Source organism: Pan paniscus, chromosome 2 (assembly GCF_029289425.2).
Source record: "Pan paniscus chromosome 2, NHGRI_mPanPan1-v2.0_pri, whole genome shotgun sequence".
NCBI lineage: Eukaryota > Metazoa > Chordata > Mammalia > Primates > Hominidae > Pan > Pan paniscus.
In genome coordinates this window covers 51,059,000-51,078,305 of record NC_085926.1, presented here as the reverse complement: position 1 = coordinate 51,078,305, position 19,306 = coordinate 51,059,000, and the positions used below count along the sequence as shown (strand labels likewise).

Here is a 19,306-nt window from a genome sequence, read left to right as displayed (position 1 = left end):
CTCCAAGAAATATGGGACTATGTGAAAAGACCAAACCTATGTTTGATTGGTGTACCTGAAAGTGATGGGGAGAATGGAACCAAGTTGGAAAACACTCTTCAGGATATTATGCAGGAGAACTTCCCCAACCTAGTAAGAAAGGCCAACATTCAAATTCAGGAAATATAGAGAACACCACAAAGATACTCCTCGAGAAGAGCAACCCCAAGACACAAGAGCAACCCCAAGACACATAATCGTCAGATTCACCAAGGTTGAGATGAAGAAAAAAATGTTAAAGGCAACCAGAGGAAAAGGTCGGGTTACCCACAAAGGGAAGCCCATCAGACTAACAGTGGATCTCTCTGCAGAAGCTTTACAAGCCAGAGAGCGTGGGGGCCAATAGTCAACATTTTTTTTTTGCTAACCTTATTTATGTCACTTAAGGATTGACATTTGAAAAGAATGAGAGAATGAAGGGTGTTAGTTTAATGAGCATGAAATGTTTTATATGCTGTTATAAGAATTGAGAGAGCTTTTGAGTATTACCTTTCTCCACTAAAAGTTGGGTAAGATGGGGTGAAAAGCTTTAAAACAAATAACAGGTAAAATTAGATGAAGTAATCTGTACAACCAGAAGATAAAGATCAAATGTAAATGTTAAAAGGGCTGCATTTTGCACTAGACAATGCAAATTCCACCATCAAGTTGGTATTAAGAAACTGGGAGATTCTGGATTCTGGTGTTGTCAGTTCCAGGCTTTTTTCATACCCCAAGGAGGGCTGTGGTTGAAGCTCTAGTCAACATTCTTAAAGAATTTTCAACCCAGAATTTTATATCCAGCCACACTAAGCTTCATAAGCAAAAGAGAAATAAAATCCTTTACAGACAAGCAATTGCTGAGAGATTTTGTCACCACCAAGCCTGCCTTACAAGGGCTCCTGAAGGAAGCACTAAATATGGAAAGGAAAAACCAGTATCAGCCACTGCAAAAACATACCAAATTGTAAAGACCATCCACACTATGAAGAAACTGTATCAACTAATGGGCAAAATAACCAGCTAGCATCATAATGACAGGATCAAATTCACACATAACAATGTTAACCTTAAATGTAAACAGGCTAAATGATCCAATTAAAAGACACAGACTGGTAAATTGGATAAAGAGTCAAGACCCAGCAGGAGACCATTCTCACATGCAAAGACACACATAGGCTCAAAAGAAAGGTATGGAGGAATATTTACTAAGCAAATAGAAAGTAAAAAAAAAAAAAAAAGCAGGAGTTGAAATCCTAGTCTCTTATAAAACAGACTTTAAGCCAACAAAGATCAAAAAAGACAAAGAAGGGCATTACATAATGGTAAAGGGATCAATACAACAAGAAGAGCTAACTATCCTAAATATATATGCACCCAATACAGGAGCACCCAGATTCATAAAGCAAGTTCTTAGAGACCTACAAAGAGACTTAGACTCCTACACAATAATAGTGGGAGATATCTAAAATCTATGCCCTAACATCACAATTAAAAGAACTAGTAAAGCAAGACCAAGCAAATTCAAAACCAAGCAGAAGACAAGACATAACTAAGATCAGGACAGAATTGAAAGAGATAGAGACACAAAAAACTCTTCAAAAAAATCAATGAATCCAGGAGTTCATTTTTTTGTAAAGATCAACAAAATAGACCTCTAGCCAGACTAATAAAGAAGAAAAGAGAAAAATGAAATAGACACAATAAAAAATGATAAAGGGGATATCACCACTTATTGCACAAAAATACAAACTACCATCAGAGAATACTATAAATATCTCTACACAAATAAACTAGGAAAATATAGAAAAAATGCATAAATTCCTGGACACACACCTCCCAAGACTAAACGCAGAAGAAGTTGAATCCCTAAACAGACCAACAACAAGTTCTGAAATGGAGGCAGTAATTAGTAGCCTACCAACCAAAATAAGCCCAGGACCAGAGAGATTCACAGCCGAATTCTACCACAGACACAAAGAGGAGCTGGTACCATTCCTTTTGAAACTATTCCAATTAACAGAAAAAGAGGGAATCATCCCTAAGTCATTTTATGAGGCCAGCATCATCCTGATACCAAAACCTGGCAGAGACACAACAAAAAAAGAAAATTTCGGGCCAATATCCCTGATGAACATCGATGCAAAAATCTTCAATAAAATACTGGCAAAACCAACTCCAGCAGCATATCAAAAAGCTTATCCACCACGATCAAGTTGGCTTCATCCCTGGGAGGCAAGGCTGGTTCAACATATGCATATCAATAAACGTAATCCATCACATAAACAGAACCAATGACAAAAACCACATGTTTATCTCAATAGATGCAGAAAAGGCCTTCGATAAAATTAAACACTGCTTCATGCTAAAAACTCTGAACAAACTAGGTATTGATGTAACATATCTCAAAATAGTAAGAGCTATTTATGACAAACCCAGAGCCAGTATCATACTGAATGGGCAAAAGCTGGAAGCATTCCCTTTGAAAACTGGCACAAGACAAGGATGCCCTCTCACCACTCCTATTCAACATAGTATTAGAAGTTCTGGCCAGGGCAATCAGGCAAGAGAAAGAAATAAAGGAAAGAGAGGAAGTCAAATTGTCTCTGTTTGCAGATGACATGATTGTAAATTTAGAAAACCCCATCATCTCAGCCCAAAATCTCCTTAAGCTGATAAGTAACTTCAGCAAAGTCTCAGGATACAAAATCAATGTGCAAACATCACAAGCATTCCTATACACCAATAATAGATGAGCAGAGAGCAAAATCACGAGTGAACTCCAATTCACAATTGCTACAAAGACAATAAAATACCTAGGAATACAACTTACAAGGGATGTGAAGGACCTCTGCATGGAGAACTACAAACCACTGCTCAAGGAAATCAGAGAGGACACAAACAAATGGAAAAACATTCCATTTGCTCATGGATGGGAAGAATCAATATAATGAAAATGGCCATACTGCCTGAAGTAATTTATAGATTCAATGCTATCCCCATCAAGCTACTACTGACTTTCTTCATAGAATTAGAAAAAACCACTTTAAATTTCATGTGGAACCAAAAAAGAGCCTGCATAGCCAAGACAATCCTAAGCAAAAAGAACCAAGCCAGAGGCATCATGCTATCTGACTTCAAACTATACTACAAGGCTACGGTAACCAAAACATCGTGTTACTGGTACCAAAACGGATATATAGGCCAATGGAACAGAAGAGAGGCCTCAGAAATAACACCACACATCTACAACCATCTGATCTTTGACAAACTTAACACAAACAAGCAATGGGGAAATGATTCCCTATTTAATAAATGGTGTCGGGAAAACTGGCTAGCCATATGCAGAAAACTGCAACGGAACCCGTTCCTTACACCTTATACAAAAATTAACTCAAGATGGATTAAATTGCTGCCTGTTCTTTCGTCTGGAAGCTTTGTCCCAGAGGGGCAACTGCCAGATGCCAGCCAGAGCTCTCTTGTATAAGGTGTCTGTAGGCCCTTACTGGGAGGTGTCTCCCAGTCAGGATATATGGGGGTCAGGGACCCACTTGAGGAGGCAGTCTGACCCTTAGTAGAGCTCAAATGCTGTGCTAGGAGGTCCGCTGCTCTCTTCAGAGCCATCAGGCAGGGAAACTAAAGTCTGCTGAAGCTGCGCCCACAGCTGCTCCTTCCCCCAGGTGCTCTGTCCCAGGGAGATGGGGGTTTTATCTATAAGTCCCTGACTGGGGCTGCTGCCTTTTTTTCAGAGATGCCCTGCCCAGAGAGGAGAAATCTGGCAGTCTGGCCACAGCAGCCTTACTGAGCTGCAGTGGGCTCTGCCCAGTTCAAACTTCCCAGCGGCTTTGTTTACACCGTGAGCATAAAACCACCTACTCAAGCCTCAGTAATGGCAGATGTCCCTCCCCCAACCAAGCTCGAATGTCCCAGGTCGATCTCAGTCTGCTGCTGTGCTGGCAGTGAGAATTTCAAGCCAGTGAATCTTTTAGTTTGCTGGGCTCCATGGGGGTGGGACCTGCCAAACCAGACCACTTGGCTCCCTGGCTGCAGCACCCCTTTCCAGGGGAGTGAACAGTTCTGTATCACTGGCGTTCCAGGTGCCAATGGGTTATGGAGAAAAAAAAACTCCTGCAGCTAGTTTGGTGCCTGCTCAAACAGCTACCCAGTTTTGTGCTTGAAACCCAGGTCTCTGGTGTGTTAGGCACCAGAGGGAATCTCCTGGTCTGCGGGTTGCAAAGACCATGGCACAAGCGCACTATCTGGGCCAGAGTGCACAGTTCGTCATGGCTCCCCTTGGGTAGGGGAGAAAATTCCCCAACCCCTTGCACTTCCCAGGTGAGGCAATGCGCCACCCTGCTTCGGCTTGCCCTCCATGGGCTGCACCCACTGTCCAACCAGTCCCAGTGAGATGAACCGGGTACCTCGGCTGAAATGCAGAAATCACCCGCCTTCTGCATCAATCTTGCTGGGAGCTGCAGACCAGAGCTGTTCCTATTCAGCCATCTTGCCAACAATCCATCTTTTTTTTTTTTTTTTTTTTTGAGACCAAGTCTCACACTGTCAGCTGGGCTATGGTGCAGTGGCGCAATCCCGGCTCAGTGCAACCTCCGCCTCCCGGGTTGAAGTGATTTTCCTGCCTCAGCCTCCTGAATAGCTGGGCTTACAGGAGCCCGCCACCACGCCCAGCTAATTTTTTGTATTTTTGGTAGAGATGGGGTTTCACTATGTTGGTCAGGCTGGTCTCAAACTCCTGACTTCGTGATTCGCCCTCCTCGGCCTCCCAAAGTGGTGGGATTACAGTCGTGAGCCATTGCTCCTGGGCCACAATAATGGAATAGTTTTATCTGTTTCATATATTGGACTTTTTCATAAAATGTAGCTTGAAGAAAGGATTTTTACACACACATACACACTCTCACACACACAAATAAAGTTTACAAACATCTGGATAGTAGGAAAAGAAGAGCAGCCAGAATCTATATCCACACAGCCCTGGCCTGTAGTCTTGCCTACATGCAACAGTTTTAGCTTTCATCAATACCACTACTACCTTCTCTACAATAACTTTCCCAAGGGCACATACTAGGAGCCATTGGTGATAAGGAAAATTCACATGTCCTGATCAATGGGTGCATCATTTTATTCCTATGCCAAAGTAAAGCATAGTGTATTAATATTTTTGTCAAGATCAGAGGCACTGTGGGGCATATAAATTAACTGTTTTTCTTTTGCATTCTGTTATAACTTCCATTTCTAATTTTCCCACATGTAATATATAATTGGAAAAGTGAAAAATCTGCTTTCAAATTTTAAGTACTAAAGCAAGTAAAAGCCATAAAGCACTCCTAACACAAGAAGTTCCCAAGCAATATAAAAGAAACTCAGAAGATGCTCTCCTTTCATGGGCTGCCCAGACAAGACACCATCAGCCCCCTTTTTCTGCAAACCCTCTCTTCCACATGCAGCAAGCCAAGGCCCAGGGCTTCCTGCACTCTGGAGCTGTGTGTCTCTGCTGCATTTGTTTGGTTCTATGTTTCTCCTATGCCTTTTCTGTGGTATTAAATAGATGCATCCTTTTCTCTCTGTGAGGTGGTGATAGCCAAGACTCGATTTTGACCTTCTATGTGGAAAAAGTCATAAAAAAGGCAGCCACCCATGGTATGGTTTACGTGACTTAAGGGCACACAGGGAATTGGGGCCAAAACTCCTAGCTAACGAGATGAGGTTACTTTATCTTGTTTTGCCTCTTCTGTGCATCTGTCTTCTCTGATGGCCAGAGATGCCTATGATCCATACCATCCTAACATAGAACCTCACCAGAATTTCCAGTGACTCTCACCTGATCTGCTTGCCTTCCCTCATGTCATATAAGGAAAAGAAGACATCGGTATCTTCCCCAATAGTATTGTAAGTGAAACTCTTCAGGCTGAGGAAGAAGTGATGTGGCACTGGCATCCGACATGTTTCCCCATGACGTGGGCGCATTGTATCTACCTAATGAGGAAGAAAAAAACCCAGTGATTTTTATTTTAGTTATTTTTTATATTGATCATTAAAAAGTAGAAACTAAATTACAAACTCTTTTCACACTACTGAAGGAGATTATTTGAGAAACTGAAGATGTTTTCTCTGCTTGTAGGGGATGCTGCATCAACAGACTTGGGTTGAGGTGGGCAAGCAAGCAGCTGGGAGGAGTAAACAGTGAAGAAATATAGGGACAGTAATTCCAACTTACAAGTAAACTAAAAATCTCCACCAGGTGACAAATATCTTAATTCTCCAGGAAACCATTTTCTTTTTCCTTTTTTCTTTTTCTTTTTTTTTTTTTTTGAGACAGAGTCTCACTCTGTCACCCAGACTGGAGTGCAGTAGCATGATCTCGGCTCACTGCACTCTACTCCCAGGTTCAAGCAATTCTCCTCCCTCAGCCTCCTGAGTAGCTGGGATTACAGGCACCCACCATCATGCCCAGCTAATTTTTTTATTTTTAGTAGAGACAGGTTTCACCATGTTGACCAGGCTGGTCTCAAACTCCTGACTTCAGGTGATCCACCTGCCTTGGCCTCCCAACGTGCTGGGATTACAGGCATGAGCCACCGCACCCAGCCCGGAAAACCATTTTCAAAGTCATTTTAAAGAAATGCCATTATGACCCCAATGCGCTTGATTTACACTGTTACCTCGTAATAGTTACCATTCTAAATAACATTTTTATTTTCTCCCAGACTGATTCATTTTAGTTTCAGTCTGCTTTAATTGTGCTTATGCAAATCTGCACAGTAGAAGTAGAGTCTGGCCAAAACTGTTTAGAGGTCAAAGCTCCTCAGATAAAGACACCACACAGTCAAGAAGTCAGTGGTGTCTGTCATTTCCTGGTGTATTCATATGTTGTAATCTCTTAACAGAAAAAGTTGAGGGGAAAGGCTGGAAGACCCAGGAAAGCCGCTTACCTGGGATGTGCTTTGCTGTACACTCTGCCGGCTAGATAAATGCTATGGAAAGAAGGAAAGAAAAATAAACTCTACCGGGAAAGAAACTAAATTTTATTAAGAACTTTCTATATGCTGGGCAGTCTGCTATGCCTTTTATATTCATGATCTCATTTAATTCTGATAACTTGGTAAAATAAGTGTTATTCGTATTTGGTGGAGACAACTAAGGCTTAGAGTATGGACGTAATTTGCTGAAGGTCACATAGCAAGAAAGTGGCAAAATCCAGATTCAAACCTGAGCCCTTCCAGATCTGACTAACAGACAAGTCACAAGTCGGTACCTGGTACTAAATTTTTGCTTTGCCACTGTCCTCTCCATATACTGTACCACTTTCTGAGCTGCCTGATCCAGCTTCTTCAGACTTTCCACAATGATGCCTTTAACAATAAAGGGCTCCCTCCCAAACACTTCCCCATGCTGTTCCTTTACTGCTGGCTGGCTGAAATGAGAAGAAGCAGATTCTAATTCAAGCTTTGCCACTCAAAGACTGTGAAATTTCAGACAAATCACTTAATCTCTCCAGGAGACATTTTCCTGAACATAAAATTCAGATAAGAGCCTGTATTATCTTCCTTACAAAGTTATTGTGAAGCTCAAATTACATGAGCATCACTATGATATAGAAGTTAGGGACCTAAGTGCAGAAGTGAGGATCCTAGGTTTTCAATTTTTAAAAAATGTTTAAATTGATACATAATATTTTAAAATATTTATGAAGTACATATGATATTTTGATACATGCATACAATGTATAATTATCAAATCAGGGTATTTAGAATATTCATTGCCTCAAACATTTATCATTTCTTTCTCTTGGGAACATTTCAAATCTTCTCTTCTAGCTACTTTGAAATGTAGAATAAATTACTGTTAACTACACTCACCCCACTGTGCTATCAAACACGAGAACTTATTCCTTCTAACTAGATGTTTGTACTTGCTGAGCAACCTCTCTTCAACCCCACCACCCCACCATTCTCAACCTTTGGTAACCACTTTTTTATTCCCTATCTCCAAGAGATGCACATTTTTTTGTTTTTGTTTTTGTTTTTTAGCTCCTACATATGAGAGAACATGAGATATTTGTCTTTCTGTGCCCGGCTTATTTCATTTAACATATTGACCTCTAGTTCCATCCATGCTGCTACAAATGACTGGATTTCATTCTTTTTATGGCAGAATAGTATTCCATTGTGCATATATGCCACATTTTCTTCATCCTTTCATCTGTTAACAAACACTTAGATTAATTCTATATCTTGGCTATTGTGAACACTGCTGCAATAAACACAAGGGTGCTGGTGTCTCATTTATATACTGATTTTTCTTTCTTTTTGATAAATATCCAGTAGTAGGACTGCTGGATCAAATGGTGGTTCTGTTTTGTTTTTTGGGAAGTCTCATACTGTTTTCCATAGTGGCTGTACTAATTTACATTCCCACCAACAGTGTATAAGAGTTCTAAGTATATCAGTATATCAGTTCTAAGAGATTTTTAGTAGTCTTTAGGTTTTTCTATATATAAGATTATATCATCTACAAAGAGGAACAATTTGACTTCTACCTTTCCAATTTAAATGCCTTTTATTTCTTTCTCTTGCTTGATTGCTCTGGCTAGGACTTCAAGTACTATGTTGAATAGGAGAATTAAAAGTGGGTATCTTTGTCTTGTTCCAGTCTTAGAGGAAAGTATTTCAGTTTTTCCTCATTCAGTATGATGTCAGCTGTGGATGTGTCATATACAGCTTTTATGCTGAGGTATTTTCCTTCCATGTCTAACTTGTTGAGAGTTTTTAACAGGAAAAGATGTTAAATTTTATCAAATGCTTTTTCTGTGACTACTGAGATGATCATATTGTTTTTGTCCTTCATTCTGTCAATGTGATGTATCACACTGATTGATTTGCACATGTTGAACCACACTTGCATCACTGGGATAAATTCCATTTGATTATGGTTTATAATCTTTTTGACATGTTGTTGGATTCAATTTGCTAGTATTTTACTGAGGATTTTTGTGTCTGTATTTATTGTGTTCATCAAGGATACTGGCCCATCTTTTTTTTCTTGTGTCCTTGTCTGACTTACTATCAGTGTAATGTGTAATGCTGGTCTCGTAGAATGAGTTAGGATGAATTCTCTCTGCCTCAATTTTTTGGAACAGTTTGAGAAGAGCTTGTGTTAGTTCTTCCTTATAAGTTTGGTAGAATTCAGCAGTAGAGCCATACAGTTCTGGGGTTTTCTTTGCTGAATGACTTTTTATTACTGATTTGATCTCTTTTCTTGTTACTGGTCTATTCAAGCATTTCATTTCTTCCTGATTCAATCTTGGTAGATTGTGTGTGTCCAGGAATTAATCCATTTCCTCTAGGTTTTCCAATATGTTTGCATATAATTGTTCATAGTAGTCTCTAATGATTCCTTGTTTTTTTTTTTTTGAGATGAGTCTCACTCTGTCGCCCAGGCTGGAGTGCAGTGGCAGAATCTTGGCTCACTGCAACCTCCACCTCCTGGGTTCAGGTGATTCTCCTGCCTCAGCCTCCTGAGTAGCTGGGATTACAGATATGTGCCACCATGATCAGCTAATTTTTGTATTTTTAGTAGACATGGGGTTTTGCCATGTTGGCCAGTCTGGTCTTGAACTCCTGACCTCAGGTGATCCACCTGCCTTGGCCTCCCAAAGTGCTGGGACTCCAGGAGTGAGCCACCATGCTGGCTGATCCTGTGTATTTCTGTGGCATCAGCCACAATATATCCTTTTTTGTTTCTGACTTTATTTTGAACTGTTGGGAACACCCTAAAATCTGGCCATAAACTGGCCCCAAAACTGGCCATAAACAAAATCTGTGCAGCACTGCGACATGTTCATGATGGCCATGATGCCCACGCTGGAAGGTTGTGGGTTTACTAGAATGAGGGCAAGGAACACCTGGCCCACCCAGGGTGGAAAACCACTTAAAGGCGTTCTTATATCACAAACAATAGCATGAGCGATCTGTGCCTTAAGGACATGCTCCTGCTGCAGATAACTAGCCAAACCCATCCCTTTATTTTGGCCCATCCCTTTGTTTCCCGTAAGGAATACTTTTAGTTAATCTATAATCTATAGAAACAATGCTTATCACTGGCTTTCTGTTAAGAAATATATGCGTAAATCTCTGTTTGAGGCTCTCAGATCTGAAGGCTGTGAGACTCCTGATTTCCCACTCCACACCTCTATATTTCTGTGTGTGTGTCTTTAATTCCTCCAGTGCCACTGGGTTAGGGTCTCCCTGACTGAACCAGTCTCGGCATGGACCTTCTTTTTTCTCGATTAGTCTAGTGGTTTATTGATTTTATCTTTTCAGAAAACCAACTTTTTGTTTCACTGATCCTTTGTATTGTTTTTTTCAGCTCTATTTTGTTTAGTTCTGCTCTGATCTTTATTACTTATTTCTACTAACTTTAGGTTTAGTTTGTTTTTCCTTTTTTGGGGTCCTTAAGGCACACCATTAGGTTGTTTATTTGAAATCTTTCCAATTTTTATGTAGGTATTTATTACTGTAAACTTCCCTCTTAGTACTGCTTTTGCCATATCTCACAGAATTTGGATATGTTGTGTTTCCATTTTCACTTGTTTCAAGCAAGTTTTAAATTTCCTTTTTAATTTGTTCATTTACTCATTGCTCATTCAGGAGCATGCTGTTTAATTTCCATGTGTTTATACAGTTTACAAAGTTCCTCTTTTTATTGATTTCTAGTTTTATTTCCCTGTGGTCTGAGAAGATACTTGACATGATTTTGATTTTTCAAAATTTGTTGAGACTTGTTTGTGGCCTAATATGTGCTGTATCCTGGAGTATGTTCCATGTGCTGATGAGAAAAATATGTGCTCTATACTGTTGAATGAAATATTTTGTAATGTCTGTTAAGTACATTTGTTCTATAGAACAGAGTAAGTCTGATGTTTGTTGACTTTCTGTCTGGATAATCTGTCCAGTGCTGAAAGTGTAATGCTGAAGTCCCCAACTATTAATGCATTGGGGTCTGTTGAACTCTTTTGCTCTGATAGTATTTGCTTATATATCTGGGTGCTGTGGTATTGGATGCACATATATTTACAACTGTTATATCCTGTTGCTGAATTGATCCCTTTATCATTACATAATGACCTTATCTATTTTTATGTTTTTTGATGTAAAGTCCATTTTCTCTGATATAAGTATAGCTATTATTGCATGCTTTAGGTTTCTATTTGCATGGAATTTTTTTTTCCATACCTTCACTTTCAGTCTATGTGTGTCGTTATAGGTAAACTGAGTTTCTTGTAGAGAACATATAGTTGGGTCTTGATTTTTAAAATCAATTCAGGCAGTCTATATTTTTTAATTGGAGAATTTAAACAGTTCATATTCAAGGTTGTTAGTAACAGGTAAGGACTCACTCCTGTTGTTTTGTTAATTATTTTGTGATTGTTTAATACATTCTTCATTTCTTTCTTCCTTGTTTCTTGTTTGCCTTTAAGATTTGGTGGTTTTTTTATGATGGTAATGTTTAACTCCTTTCTCATTTGTATATGTATGCTACCAGTAAGCTTTATACTTTTGTGTGTTTTCATGATGGTAGACATTGTCCTTTCGCTTCCAGATACAGAAATCCCTGAAACATTTCTTGTAGTACTGGTCCAGTGGTGATGAATTCCCTCAGTTTTTGCTTGTCTAAGAAAGATTTTATGTAACCTCCATTTAAGGATAGCTTTGTTGGGTATAGTATTCTTGGCTGACAATTCCCCTCATGCCCCCACCAATCCCTCACCCCAGAACTTTGAATCTGTCATCCCATTCTCTCCTGGTCTAGAAGGTTTCTGCTGAGAAATGTGCTGTTAGTCTGGTGGAGATTCCCTTATATGTGACATGACACTTTTAACTGTTTTTAGAATTATTTGTCTTTGATTTTTAATAGTTTGATTATATATATATACCTTTAAAATCTTATTAGATTACATCTACTTGGGGATATTTGAGCTTTCTGTATTTGGATGTCCTTATCTCTTGCAAGACTTGTGAAGTTTTCAGCTATTATCTCATTAGCAGGTTTTCTATATCTTTGCCCATGCCTTCTCCTTGTGAAACTGCCAAAATTTGAATATTTATTTGCTTCTGGTACCCTGTATGTCACATAAGCTTTCTTTACTCTTTTTTCTTTTCATCTGATTGATGTCAAAAAACCTGTCTTCAGATTCAGAAACTCTTTTATTTATTTATTTATTTATTTATTTGAGATGGAGTCTCGCTCTGTCGCCCAGGCTGGAGTACAGTGGTGTTAGCTCACTGCAACCTTCGCCTCCTGGGTTCAAGTGATTCTCCTGCCTCAGTCTCCCAAGTAGCTGGGCCTACAGGTGCACATCACCATGCCTGGTTAATTTTTTCTATTTTTAGTAGAGACAAGGTTTCACCATGTTGGTCAGGCTGGTCTCGAACTCTTGGCCTCAGGTGATCCACCTGCCTTGGCCTCCTAAAGTGCTGGGATTATAGTCATGAGCCACTGCGCTTGGCCAGAAAGTCTTTCTTTTGCTTGATTTCATCTATTGTTGAAGCTCTTGACTGTATTTTTTCTTTCATTCACTAAAGCTTCAGTTCCAGGACTTCTGTTTGGTTCCTTTCTATGATGCATATCTCTTTGTTAAACTTCAACTCATGAATTGCTTTTCTGATTTTTTGTTGTTTATCTGTGTTCTCTTGTATCTCACTGAGCTTCTTTAATCTTATTTTGAATTATTTTTCAGGGATTTCATACATTTTCTTTTCTATGGGATCTGTTACTAGAGAATTATTGTCTTTGTTTGGAAGTGTCATGTATCTTTGCTTTTTTATGTTTCTTGTGTCCTTACATTGATATGTGGGCATCCAGTGTAACAGCTGCTTGTTCTAATTTTGTAGATTGGTTTACATAGGGAAAGACTTTTTCCTATAGATGTATATTTAGTGTTAGGTAGGGTGCTTTGGATTTGATTCTAGGTGAGTGCAGTAGCAGACTCTCCATATGATTTCTTCAGCTATAATCAGGGTCAGTGGTGTCTGTGAGTTCTGTAGTGACTTAGACTGTGGTTGTTAGTAGATGCTGTGGTGAGGCTTAGCTAGGAACAAGAAGATCAGATGGGCTGGTCCTCAGGTCCCCAGGTGGTATATGTGGGACCCCATGGTGGAAGGTCAGTCCTTGGGCCTCCGGGCAGCATGCTTGGGTGCTAGTGATAATGATCAAGTGGGTACTCAGGCCCCGTGGTGGTACACATGGCACTGGCAATGGCAGTAGCAGTCGTGTGCCACCTCTCAGGTCCCTTAGTACACAGGCAACAGCTAGGGCAGCTTCACCAGGCTGATCACCCTGGATGGCACATGGGGACAACAGCTGTGGGTAGGATAGGTCTGTCCTCTGGCCCCCAGGTGGTAAACACAGGTGCTGGTGGCAGGAGGAATGCTAGTCAATACCCAGGTCCTGGAAGGTATGTGTGGGTACTGGTGGTGACAGGTGAGTTCTTTGGACTATGCACTTATGTGCCCATGGCAGTGTATGGGGCAGATTGGTCCTCAGGTCCTGGGACAATGCACACAGGTGAACCAGTCCCCCAGGCCTCTTGAATGTGTTGAATGTGTGCAGGTATGCAGTGGCTCTGCCACTGGAGGGAGCAGGGTTGCTATCAGTGGCAGTAGCCCCAGACATGCAACTCTCAGGTTCTGGGGAGCACAAGTTTTAGCTTTCTTTGTCATGGGGCCAGTCTCCTAGGTGCACTGCACCACCCATTCCCCAGGGTGTAAGTCACTGTGTGGGCTAAAGCGCTGGAGACCCAGGAACAATGCTGGGTCCAGTATGTATTGTGATGCTGCATCCCTCTGAATGGACATAGGGGGATGTCAGCAGGGCTCCAGGGGTGTGGAGATTCGGGTGTGTTGGACCCAAGGGTAGAAAAATGCAGTCTGGTGGGAGCTAGGCTCTCAAAATGACACTGTGCTGTGGTGTCTCTGTGGAATCTCAGAGGTAGTGTGAGGCCCGGCCCAAACTCTCTCTCTGGAACAATGCCTTTTCTCCACAATGGGGAGTTCCTTCTAGCTCCAAGCTTATCCTGGGTGGGCTGGCTGCTTTGCTTCCCTCTCCTTCCATGACTCTGAAGTTTCTTGTCACTTCCCTGATGAACTCCAGTATTCTGTCTTAGATGCTCTATTCAATATGTAGTTATTTACTCACTGAGTAGAAGGCAAGTGCCAGGTGCCTCTACTCAGCCATCTTGATACCACCCCCTGCAACCCTCCAGTTTCGAATTTTTTTTTTTTTTTTGAGACAGAGTCTTGCTCTGTCGCCCAGGCTAGATTCCAGTGGCGCGATCTAGGCTCACTGCAAGCTCCACCACCCAGGTTCACGCCATTCTCCTGCCTCAGCCTCCCGAGTAGCTGGGACTACAGGTGCCCGCCACCACGCCGAGCTAATTTTTTTGTATTTTTAGTACAGACGGGGTTTCACCGTGTTAGCCAGGATGGTCTCAATCTCCTGATCTCATGATCTGTCTGCCTTGGCCTCCCAAAGTGCTGGGATTACAGGCGTGAGCCACCATGACCAGCCTAGTTTTGAATCTTGACTCACACTTATATCTGTGTATTCATCATCTGAAAAGTGACTATAAAATTTTATGCCTAACTCAACCTCACAGAGTTTGAGCAGACTGACTCAGCATATTACCTATCATACTGTAAGTGGCTGATAATTATTATTCAAAATTGGTATTTTTATTATTAGTATAATTGTTATTTTTTATAATTAGTTATTATAGAAAGTCATTCACATTTAGAAGTAAACCCTGGCCAGGAATAATGGTGAATTTACAAATGTTCAGTGCGTGGTGTTGGTAAACGAAACAATGAGAGATTTCATCCTGCTTCCTTTTGGACCCTAGAGGTATGGTACCACACTCATTTGTTGAATTGCTCCATATCACATGGGTAAGAAGAATGGTTGTGGCAGTGGAAGTTCCCATTTCTTTTCCAAACACACATATTTAACCCTATATAAAAGAGAAGTACAATTAAATATTAATTTAAATGTGTCTGACCAGCTATATTTGCTTATTACTAAATATCCATGTGTATATTAGCAATATTAACTAATTATTATTGAGTATTAATGTTCATTCATGGAAATATATGTCCCCATGATATATATGAAATATAAAAAATCAAGTCTCCACCAGCTGGGCAAAACATCATATAGAATGTATATGCACAAAAGAAAAATTCACATATAAAACAGGTTTTAAAAAAGTAAAAAAAAAAAAAAAAATTCAAGCATTCAAAAACAAATCAGGTTTTCTGTGGTTTACTGACCATATCTCACTGGAAGGTTACTAGAGTAAAATAAATTCTGTTGTTTTATTTTATATCCAGGAGCTACACTAAGCCATTTTTCTCAAGTAGATTTACTGTTAACCAATTAAAAGGACTACCAATCTTGGTAGTCATAAATTTTCAATTAGAACTATATACAGAAGGAGTTTATGAAGCAGCTAATTTCAGTATGAAACATCCCTGTTGACAATAATAAGTAATTTTTTTATTTCAGTCATTAAATTTTGAGAGAATGATTTAGTCTGAAAGCATACCACATGGGCAGCCAGAGAAAGGCATCAGAACTGGCATTCTGGAACCTCTTTCAGGGCACTCTTGTCAACTAGACTTCAGCTGGTCAGCCAATACCTCCCTTTTCAGTGTAATCATCACCTCTATTAGGGTTGTAATGCATTGTTTCCTTGTTTGCTATGTAACTCTAGACTTTGCACTTCCAGGGAGCAAAACACTGTCTTATTTATCTTTATACTACAAGTGCCTAGCAATGTATGTCAAAAATATAAATTAATTAAGAAATGCATGGAACACATTACTGCCTCTGCCAGTTTTTCTCCAGTAGAGAAATCATTTTCAGCCCTGTAAAGTCTCTTGTTCATTTGGTCTACAAAAGTCTAGCAATATGGAAAGAAACTATGCAGCTTTGGCTATGCTAACCAACTGAATAACAAAATTAATTGCCTGCTATATAGGTTGGGGATTGTGTTAAATATTGTGAGTCTTACAAGGAAATATAAGGCATATCTAGTCAGAATCTATGAAAGGATGAAGCATATAAAATTACTGATTTTTAGTAAATAATCTAATTGACTGATTTATTCCAGAAATGAATGTATAAATATTGAGCTATTAAAAATATTAATTGACACAAGAAGACAACAGGCAAACACAAATCCCAATACATGATAATGTGGATGGATAATAATGAAGCAGGGGGCTATAATGCAAGCATTCTGTTAGATCTTGCCACAGTTTAGAAACTCTCATATTATGTAATTTTTGAGTGTCACATTTCACAAAGATGCATGGCTAAGATTAACACAAATAGTTTGTGGTGTCTTTTGAAATACTTTATATTTTCGCAGCACCAATTCTCTATTGTTTAAAATGGATTTAGAGTTGTTATGATGCAGAATTGAAGAGCACTAAGGACTTCCTCTGGTTTTCATCATAAAGAATGCAAAATCCTGCTAAGTATGGTGGTTCAGGCCTGTAATCCCAGCATTTTGGGAAGCCAAGGTGGGAGGATCGCTTGAGCCCAGGAGTTGAAGACTAGCCTGGGCAACATGGCGAAATCTCATCTCTACCGAAAAAATAAAAATAATAATAATAAAATAAAAATTAGCTGAGTGTGGTGGCATGCACCTATACTCCCAGCTACTTGGGAGGTTAAGGTGGGAAGATTGCTGGAGCCCAGGAGGTGGTGGTTGCAGTGAGCCCAGATCACACCACTGCACTCCAGCCATGGCAACAAAGACAGACTCTGTCTCAAAACAAACAAACAAAATAAAACAAACAAATAAAAAGAATGCAAAATCCAACTGTGTATTTAAAGAGACTTTTATCAATCATTATCATTCAACATTTGCATGGAGGCTTCATTTTTTATTTAAAAAATGCTATGAGTGCAAACTTTAAGTATAATCTTATTCATACAGGATTTTTTCCCTAAAATCAATGACAAGAAGTATTATAATCAGAAAGTTTCATATAAAGTCTTCATAATTTCCAGTAATAGATTTACATGTTAACACAAAATCTAAAAGGATATTCTTTTGAATCTTGAACTTTTAAGATTTAACCAAAACATTTACTGTGCAATTTAACATATAAATCCTAAGTGGTTTTTAATAAATGTGTGGACTCTTATAATTGTTTTTTATCATATCTAATTGTATGAAAAAGCAAATACATGAGATAAAAAGACAGGAAATTTAGCAGAAAATGAAATAAAGAGGGCTTTCATTGTGTCAGAATCCCTTTCCTGGATAACACACAGTAGACCTTTTGATTTACTCCTTCATTTTAGAAGGAATAACTTACTCTTCAGTAGTTTCCTGAAAAGGAGTTAAAGAGCATTGTTATTATTGTTGTTTTGAGACTCTGAGTGACCAAAATTTTCTTTAGGCTACTCTCCCACTTGATTTATAATGTGGCTGAGTAAATATAGAATTCTGGGTTGAATGTTATATTCCCTCAGAATTTTGAAGGTAATGCTCTTATTTCTAATTTTTAATGCTGCTATTAGGAAGCCAAATGTTTTTCCTACAACAAATCCTTTGTATGTGATCCATTTTGTTCTTTGGAAGTTTTAAGCTCATCTCCATCTCTAGTGAGCTGAAATTTCATAATTACATTGGGCCCTTTAAATCTGGAGACTCATATCCATGTTCTGAGAAAGTTTTTAATATGATTCCTTCAGTAATTTTCTTTCTTTGTTTCTTTATTCTCTCTTCTGAATACTAGGCTTCCTGAATTGAACCTCTAAACTTTTAAACGTTTTCTCTCCTACTGTTACTTTATTTTGTTGCTGTTCTGTTTTCAGGGAGATTTTTCTCTATTTTCTAACCTTTATTCCAAGTGTATTCCAGTAATCTGCTTTTTAATTTTGTAAAGCTCTTTGGATTGTTGTACTCTGTTTCCTAATTGTTTCCTAATTTCTCTCTGCAGACAGCAATCACCATTTTCTTCTGTTGGGCTGTCTCTTTCTTCCAAGTTCCTTCCGTATGTTGTTCATTTTGGTCTCTCTCTCTGTTTCTTTCTCTCTCTCTGTCTCTCTCTTTTTTCAAGATTCAGATTTGTTGTATGGATATTGCAAAATTGTGAGGTCCGGGTTTCTCAGTGTACCCATCGCCCAAATAGTGAACATTATGTGAGAGCTTTGTCTATTGATGCTTGGTTGTCTGGAAGTGCTGTATGGCCACTGGGTTTCACTGTATGAAGGTCTGGGCAAGGAGGTGGTTATCTAATTCAGCCCTAGAGCCTTATATACCATATGTAATATGATGCCTCTAAAACTGTTTTATCTGAACTTCATTTATGAGCTCTAGACTTTCAGCATCTCTGGTGGGATGTCTAAAAGGAATCTCAAACGTGAAAAGAAAATCACAGCTATAGATCCTTACTGCTTCACTCTCCAAACTGCTTCTTCCACAAGGTTTCCCATTTCACTTTTATATAATTAGGCAGGTCAAAAACACAGGTTTAATTCTTTTCTGACCTTTCTCTTTCTTGTATACACACATGGCAATTTAATCTATCTACAACTATGGTTCTAACTTCAAAATATATTCAGAATCCAACAACTTCTTACTAGTTTCACTCTTCCAGCTCTAGCTCAAGCTACTGAAATTAAGTTCTCCTGCTTGAATGACTCTTCTCTACTTCTATTCTTGCCCCACTCCAATCCTTTTCCACACAGCAAGCAAAGGCATCTTTTAAAAATGTAAAGCTGATCATGTGATTCTCCTGCTCAATTTACCTTCACAAGCTTACTGTCACACTAAGAATAAAATCCAAAATCTTTACCAAGAAAACAGCATCCTCCAAGCCAGTATTCCAAGGGGAATTCTTAGTTTCAAACTCTCATTCTCTCTTCACTTTCCATATCTAATTGATCATCAAAATTTATCAATTTTAATTCCAAACATCTACATTCTTATTGTATTTCTTGTCCATTGCTGTCTAGCCATTTTTCTTACCTGAATCACTACTCTGGATCTCTTTCCTCCCTCATTCCAGTCTTTTGCATTTTATATTCTCTCTAGACAGAGTCAATGTTTGAAACCAGTATCTGCTTATGTCACTCTCATGCTTCTTTCAGACTACTCGATAGACTCTAATTTGAGAAATACAAAGCTCTTCATGGTCTGACTTTTGCCTCCTTCTTGGCCTCACTCCCACTCACTAACATGAGTTAGTGGTAC

At 39.3% G+C, this 19,306-nt stretch overlaps 1 protein-coding gene across 9 annotated transcripts in view; it reads right to left on the bottom strand.

Moving 5' to 3' along the window:
• The window catches only part of DOCK3 (dedicator of cytokinesis 3), a 711,442-nt gene that overhangs the window by 290,812 nt on the left and 401,324 nt on the right, over positions 1-19,306 (bottom strand). For all 9 annotated transcript variants that reach the window (XM_057301776.2, XM_055109993.3, XM_034956564.4 and 6 more), the window contains exons 8-9: positions 6,969-7,010; positions 5,858-6,012 (exon numbers count right to left, since the gene is read on the bottom strand). In XM_057301776.2, the coding sequence (XP_057157759.1) occupies positions 5,858-6,012; positions 6,969-7,010 (197 nt within the window). The remainder of the gene's footprint in view (positions 1-5,857; positions 6,013-6,968; positions 7,011-19,306) is intronic.